This window comes from Phoenix dactylifera, chromosome 9, assembly GCF_009389715.1.
Source record: "Phoenix dactylifera cultivar Barhee BC4 chromosome 9, palm_55x_up_171113_PBpolish2nd_filt_p, whole genome shotgun sequence".
NCBI classification, from domain to species: domain Eukaryota; kingdom Viridiplantae; phylum Streptophyta; class Magnoliopsida; order Arecales; family Arecaceae; genus Phoenix; species Phoenix dactylifera.
In genome coordinates, this window is record NC_052400.1 from 21,981,916 (window position 1) to 21,989,448 (window position 7,533).

The following is a 7,533-nucleotide window of genomic DNA, read 5'->3' on the forward strand; positions in this document are numbered from 1 at the left end:
TTAAATAATTTAATATTATATTATATTATGGAAAATTAAGTTATGCTCATATTTTTGATGATATTGGAAATCGTGGGGTGCCCTTTTGGGCGGCGGCGTCCGCCCACGGCAACGTGCGTCCGCCTTTGCTCCCTTCTGTCGAGATTGCCGCTGGTTAACTGCAAATGGTCATCAGAAGGATGAAAAATGAATTTACACTAATAATTATAATATTTTATATATTTATTATTGATTATACTATAAATATAATATTATATTACATTATACCATAATATATTGATATGTCATATTAAATAAATTAATATTATATTAAATTATTATTCTATAGTACACAGTATTATAGTACTATATTATAATAATATTATATTATATTATATTAATATTATACTATATCATATTTTTATGTATTAATACATATTATATTTTATTATGCTCTGTTTTATAATACTAGTAATGTCCTTTATGGTCATTTTGTCACACAAAAGTACTTTTTCAGTTTGTTTACCAAACACATGTTAAAGCGCCACAGCACTTTAGAAATGTAGTTACCAAACAGCAAACAGCTTTTTATAACAGCTCTACTTCAGACAGCTCTACTTCCAACAGCTCTATTTCCAACAGCTCTACTGCCAACAGCTCCCCAAACAGGGCCTAGTCATCAAGCAATCCGATTTTTTTAACCAAAAAAAAAAAAAAATCAAGCGGGAAAAGTATTCAAAAAATGGTTTCAGAAACACAATAGTGGTTTTCCGGATAATGTATCTCATGAATCATAAGCTTCCGGTTCTCATGGATGTTACTACAACACTACCTAACATTTGCAATAGATTAGGCACAAACAAGAGTACTAAGGGAACCGTCCCTTGTACAAGCGACTGTACGCAAGAATAAATTTACCATGTATATGTCATCTGTCAAAATTCTTACAACCAACCTTAAATTAGGTTGGTCACAAAACCAATCCACCACAGACATTTTTTGAATGATTCGAATCAGAAATATTGTGTTCCTTTTTCACCTCTTGACAGTACATAGAAAAGTCATTAACATGTAACACAATTAAATATGACACAACTTCACGGTGCAAGAAAAACTGCAAGTTGCCAGCACTTAACACCGGAGAAAAGAAGAGATCTTTTTATTTATGACATTGAGCTGAGTGCTGATAGAATCTATTCATCCTTGTTTCTTCAAAAGGCCTACTCCCTCTGGATGTAATTCACTGTCCTCGCATATGTAGCTTATGAAACTGCTTCTGTTCATAGAAAACGAACAAGGTGTTATTCAAATTTGTAGCCTACATGCAGTTCTCCAGGCATTAACAGAAAACAATACGTGATACCACCTGTATCTGAAACACCAAAGGAACATTCTTTTTTGCTGGCTTCATCAATTTTTCAGACATCCTATCTGTTCAAGAAGATATCAAACAAATAAAATAACCATAATAGAATTCATTGATAAAATTAATAAAAAGGAACTGATCATATTAGTTGTGACGTGATGATAAGAAACAAAATTATATCATCAAGCCTGCAACTAAAAGGCTAACAACTTTATTAAACTACAGAAACTATAATAGTTAAACATAAGTCATCTCTGTTTTTTCTAGGACAGAGAATAATGCTACAGAATCATGGAAACTTAACATGTTTGTTGACACAGAAACAAGCCTGCAGCCCAGGAATGACATGGCAGGTATGTTTATATGTGTCAAGAAACCATGTATAACATTGTTGTCTCTAGCATTAGTGTCATAACAACTGGATGAAAGAATTCAAAGTAGTCAGCTTAATAAAGTGAAGAAGTCGGCTTTCCCATCACGCAATGCACCTTCACTATTATTTGATTCCACCGTAAACAATTTATTGCCACTAATGCCTGACACACCTCAAAAAGAGGTATAAACTTCTTCACTATGATAATAGACTCCCTGAAACATAGCATAGATGGTAAAAGATAATCTTGTCTGTCCCACTCATATGCTAGTTCAACACTGCTCTATTAGTATTTCAGCCCTTTTCTTCTTACACCACTTGACTTGCGGTCACCGGTTATTACCATATAAGCGGTCACATTGGAAACTTCTGGCAGATCTTGAAAACTCTTGTCTGGAAACTCAAGCATTTGTTCAAAACTAGTGCTCCAACCTACCAGGAGGAAGATTAACTGATCTTAAAATGGGTAAGTAACAGGCTTGCACTCAACCCAGAGTGACCAATAAGCAAATCCAAGGCAGGACATACCCCATTCAAGGTTGAGTAACCTATGACTGAAAAGGAGACAACCCCAATTTTAACGAGCCCTGTAACTCACAGATGCGTAGCAGTACTGATGTATCTGAAGTAAAAGGAAACTTAGCAAAACAAAAGGTACCATAACTACCAGCAGAAGAAATACCCATGGAAATGGACAAATTATCTGAATCTTCTTCTCCCCCTTCCCCTTCCTCTGAATTCTCTCCTGCCATCATTCTTCCCCTCTTCTGCCCCACCAAAATTGAACATGCTCATCCGCAACTGTTCTGCCTCTGCCTGTCCAGTCTTTCCCTAAAGACATTGCAAGTACTGGTATCAGTACTACAACAGCAATAGTTTCGAATGATGAGCATAAATATAACAGGTGCCAAAAAGACACTAACGTAGATATCTTCTAGATCCAATTGGCTCTGAAGCTGTCGAGCTAGCGCCTCATCATGGCTAACATCTTGGACTTCCCCTGTCACCATGGGCTTCCAGTTAGTGCCTTTTCTCCTTTCCCATTCATCTAAAGTGAAAACTGGAGTCTCCTCTTGTCTGGCTTTATATCTGTTTTTGTGACCCCGAGGATGCTTGTCTTCATGTGATGGCTGGCTCATTTTCTGCAGAAGCTTCTGTGCAGCGGCTTGGTTTTGAACAGGAACAGCTTCGCTCACTGCCAATGCAGCAACAGAAATATAAGAACCAGATTAACAAAGCAAGGCGGCTACAATTTCACAAAGCTCAAGACAATAGAGAGTGATATACCTTCTTTTGGTCTGGCATCAGAACTACAAGGTTTATCTTCAGCCCTTTCAGTTACAGAGTCCTTTGGATCATTGGTCATATTATTTGCTCCTGGATCATTAGAATGGTGTCCTTTGTCTACCACCAGATGGATTTTACGTCCTACTTGTTTTCCATCAGCTTCTGAAATTTTAGGAAAAGAAACTTCCAGGTTGAATCAGGCAAATCTACTGCATGCCAGATTTATGAAAGATGATCTTAAAAATAACGCTAAACTTTAGTCATGGAATTCAGTGAAACCATGTATGTGCCCATTACAAGCCTTGAGTTTCCATATTCAATGGACACTGGATTTCCAAAGTTTCACATGATTTTGCTTTGTCCAAGGATTTACCCATCCACAAGCACCATAGCAAAAGAATATTATGATATGCATATTGTTTGGTAAGAAATCATGATTTTTTTGAATGTACAATTCAGTGTGAACATGGATATCTTTAAAAATAATAAGCCTCTTAACGTGTTGCCAGACTTTTTAGTACTAGAGAACAATTCTGAAGCATTAACATGATAAAAAGGAGCAGTAGTCACATTCCTGCTGCCAAGCGTGTGATTAGTTGTTGAAAATTTAAAAGTGTGCACTAAAATTCCCAAAGACTTTTCATATAGAATACAAGAGAAGTAACGTATTGAAAAAGGAAAAAAGGATAGCATATAAGGAAGAGAATATATAAATCTTGCAGTGAGAACAGATATCTGAACCAAATACATAAAGTCAACTCCCAGTAAATTCATACACATATATAGGCACAAACATACACACGACATGAACAGCAAATACACAAATATGTATGTATGTATGTTTTTTTGTGTTTTTATGTGTTTGTACACTATCCCAACTGAAACTGAGAAATTCTAGATCCTATTTGGGGTCCTCATCCCACTAGCAATATACTGGATTCTTCTTTTGGGTTGGACTGGACTAGGTTACCGAGCAATCAACTGCCTCCCAATACCAATACTTTCCTTAACAAGAGAACCAAAATATTTTTAATTCCAAATTCTTGGAAAGCAATATTACATATCTGAATTGCTTATATGCATGCAGAACTGCGGAAGAGGTTGAATACCATGAGAACTATGTAGTTGGTCCACCCTATACGGACGCGCTCCAATATGTAACTTCTCGAATGGGGGAGGACCAGCACCATCATCATTCTGAGACAACTTTGGGGCTAAGCGAGAAAAGCCTGAATACTTCTGACTCATTCGCCACTCTTCATGGAGAGATTGTACAGTACCTCCCATTACAGTCACAACTTCAGAATTCAGGCACAATATCCCATTATGTATTGGAATTTTTTTCTCTAAGCGGACCTAATGCCAATTGTCAAGGGGAAGAAAACAAGGTAGATGAGTGAATACATACACCATATATACCATAAACAGTAACATCATATCATGATCCCATGAAAATAAAAAAAATAAAAAAACAAAAATATGTCAGTAGGACACTAAAATGGCTGTAGAAGGAACTAAATAACTACAATAAGTCTACAAAATTTTTACTAGAAGTAACATCCTCAAAATTCTTTACTAGAACTAAATAACTACAATAAGTCTACAGATGATTAGCATACCTTAGTGCCAGGAATTATTACTTCAGTGATCGATGGAATTGGGGCATACTCTATGGCAATTACTTCAGAGTGCCCATCAGTTAGACCTAATCGAAGGAGACGACGAAGATACTGTGAGTTTTTGAAGGAACCATCAATGCTGCTTAGGTATATATCCCGTGAAGAAACTACCTGCACAGAATACAAAGCTATGTATGACCAAACAAATTACTCTGTAAAAAGGGCTGCAATTATGTGAAGTTTGACATTAAACTAGATGAAAAGAAAATTTTTCCTGATCCCCGTCCTAGATTCGCAATGACTAGTTCCTGCATACAATAGATGAAAATTCAAAAAAAAAAAAAGCTGGAAATCATTTTAACATAACTGAAAAAGCAGTTGACGTAGATGCCTAATTAATTCCACCAGTAGCACGCAAGCCCTTGAAATGGCTTGCTTTTTCAGATCTATAAAATATTTCTTAATATATAAGAAAGCTAAGATGTTTATCGAGATATAGAAGACTCGGTGATAACAAATTTCTCCATTAAAAACCCAGTTATATAAAAGTCGAATCTACATAAAATGATGGATGAAATAAGACATAACATAACCCACTTTGTAACATTAACATTATTATCTAAAACAGCTCGACACATGTTAATTTTTTTTACTATAAAAAAGGGGGGAAAAAGAAAAGAACAAGTCCAACGAAGATGATTTCTTCCATTAACGGGAAGGATTCTTCAACTTGGGACTTACGAAGAGATTCCGTTTCCTAATATAGCCCCTAGAGGTTAGAAAAACCATCCATCTTCAAGAAAGAACACCCTAGTTCCCGTTTTCTTGCACCAATGTCGTGTCACAGAGATTTGTTTCTTGCAGCCAAAATAATTTGGTGACTTAGCTTAAGGAGAAGCGATCCAAGACCTGGTGGCTTACATATAACCCTCTCTTTTCCCTGTAATACTCCGCAGATATTCATCTATTTGCAAAAGTGAAAGACCCTAGTTTTTTTTTCTTATCACTACAACGATCCCCCATCACATGGAGATGAAGCACTAAAATATAACAAGAAAAGGAACGATCCAAAGAAAGTAAAATGAAAACAACCGAATCTTGAGGGAAAAGATAGAGAGAGATCGAAAGCAAAGCAAACGGGATTTTTTCTTGATACCTGCAAGACTATGGGGCCTCGGAGATGGGAGAATTTCTTTAAAGAGGAAGCATCGGGGATCGATTTCCCTCCGAACGACCGCAAATCCATGTTCAAGAGCTCCGATTCGACCATTTCCACCGCCAACAAGGAAGAGGAGGAAGACGAAGAGGCCTCGTAGCTCCGGATGAGAGCTCGCACCTCCTCGTCGAGGTCCCTGAAACGCCATCCCCTCGACGTTAGGGCTTCTAAAACACCCTCTACGGCGGCTTCGGTGCTCCTCTCCATCTCCTTTTCCCCCTTGGCTCTCGCTCTCCGGACCGGCTTGCAGCTCTCTCCCCCAGCCCCCCTCTCTCACGTGTCCTCTCGCTGGAAAGAGCAATTTGGGAAGACGGCAAACTCGCGGTGGCTTCAGCTAATGATGACTAATTTGATTAGGGGTGAAAGGTTATAAAATAATATCCGTCCAAATTACTTTTATATTTAAATCAATCCGAATATAGATAAAAATTTAATTTAATTATCAGTATATGAATGTGTGATTTTATTTATAATTTTATTTAATTTTATATAATACTATAAATTTAAAAAAAAATAAATAGTCATATTAACATGCTATTAAATTAATTTATCATCGACTTAGTAATATCTTTAATTCAGTAGTCATAAAATTTAATTATCCAATTTTTATCTATATTGATATACATACTTTTAGTATCTGTTTTGTGTCCGTATTCGTTTAAAATAAATATGAATTTAAATTTTTGCATTCGATTAGCATCTGTATCTATATCTATATTCATTAAATAAAACAATATGGATATAGATATATTAGTATTCGATCCGATTTCAGCCCTAAGTTTGTTCCATTTCGTTATTCATACATCATACCCTAGTTAAAAATTTTATGGATAGATAATTGTATAAATAAAAAAATAGAGAGTGGAACTTATATTTTTGAGAAATTAATAATAGGTGTTTTAATTTCAAGACCTAAATTCTTGGATTTGATATATACCATCAAAATATCTATAAATCAAAATTTCTTGTTTTTGTGTTTTTTAAACCAGTCGTGAAGTGGATAGTTTTGATAGCATAATATGATATTTTACTACGATCTAACAATCAAAATTTAGTAAATTTAAGTATATTTAGTTTTAAAATTTGTATGGCATGATTCATAAAATGGATGTTTGATTTATTCATCCTATTATATAATTTATCATACTAGAATAATTAATATTATTATTTTTGTACCAACTTAATGCATTTATTAGAAACCACTGTAATATTTAAATTTTGATTTTTAGACCAATTTTACAATATAGATCATGTTTAATGATATAGGTATCCAATTTAAATTGTTTATTATCGATTTTAAAATTATTAACTTCTTTTTTATAAGTTAATAGTCCAACTCAAAGATTATATATATATATATATATATATATATATATATATAATAAAAGATAATCTTTAATCCTAAAATAGTTTATTAAAGAGAATATGACATTGTCCTCCAGCACCCTCAGACCCTTTACAAATAGGGACCGGAAAGATTTCTTTATTTTAAAAGAGAGCCTAAGATTTCTTTATTTCAAAGGAGATCCATTCATGGGCAAGCAAAGATCCTGACCTAAAAAAAGTTTGCTTGAAAATATTTGTATTCTATTCTAGAGCAAAGATTTCAATTATTGCTCTCACCTCGTACTACAAATTAAGTCGGTAAAATAGTTGACCAAAAATAGAAAACAATGGCCTCTAAGAAAAAAGT

At 34.8% G+C, this 7,533-nt stretch overlaps 1 protein-coding gene across 12 annotated transcripts; it reads right to left on the reverse strand.

Annotated features, from left to right (window-relative positions):
- Window positions 1-878: 878 nt before the first annotated feature.
- Window positions 879-6,174, reverse strand: LOC103704332 (recQ-mediated genome instability protein 1). 12 transcript variants are annotated; one of them, XM_039130483.1, is made up of 10 exons: window positions 5,781-6,174; window positions 4,625-4,795; window positions 4,115-4,361; window positions 3,006-3,167; window positions 2,642-2,913; window positions 2,401-2,549; window positions 2,247-2,305; window positions 2,062-2,169; window positions 1,346-1,410; window positions 879-1,255 (listed from the first exon to the last, which is right to left on the reverse strand). In XM_039130483.1, exons 1-6 carry the CDS (start codon window positions 6,045-6,047, stop codon window positions 2,418-2,420), a joined length of 1,251 nt encoding a protein of 416 aa, XP_038986411.1. In that variant the 5' UTR covers window positions 6,048-6,174; the 3' UTR covers window positions 879-1,255; window positions 1,346-1,410; window positions 2,062-2,169; window positions 2,247-2,305; window positions 2,401-2,417. The 12 variants fall into 12 exon arrangements, with proteins under 12 accessions (XP_038986411.1, XP_038986409.1, XP_038986407.1 ...); XM_039130481.1 differs by having other exon boundaries at window positions 1,346-2,150; XM_039130479.1 differs by having other exon boundaries at window positions 1,346-2,169.
- Between the last annotated feature and the right edge of the window lie 1,359 nt (window positions 6,175-7,533).

Excerpts from the sequence above, each read along its gene's own strand:
- LOC103704332 (XM_039130481.1), bottom strand. The coding sequence starts at position 6,047 with ATGGAGAGGAGCACCGAAGCCGCCGTAGAGGGTGTTTTAGAAGCCCTA. Across the intron at positions 4,796-5,780 it reads GAGGCCCCATAGTCTTGCAG|GTAGTTTCTTCACGGGATAT; the intron begins GTATCAAGAAAA and ends TATTCTGTGCAG. Across the intron at positions 2,914-3,005 it reads TGATGCCAGACCAAAAGAAG|TGAGCGAAGCTGTTCCTGTT; the intron begins GTATATCACTCT and ends CTGCATTGGCAG.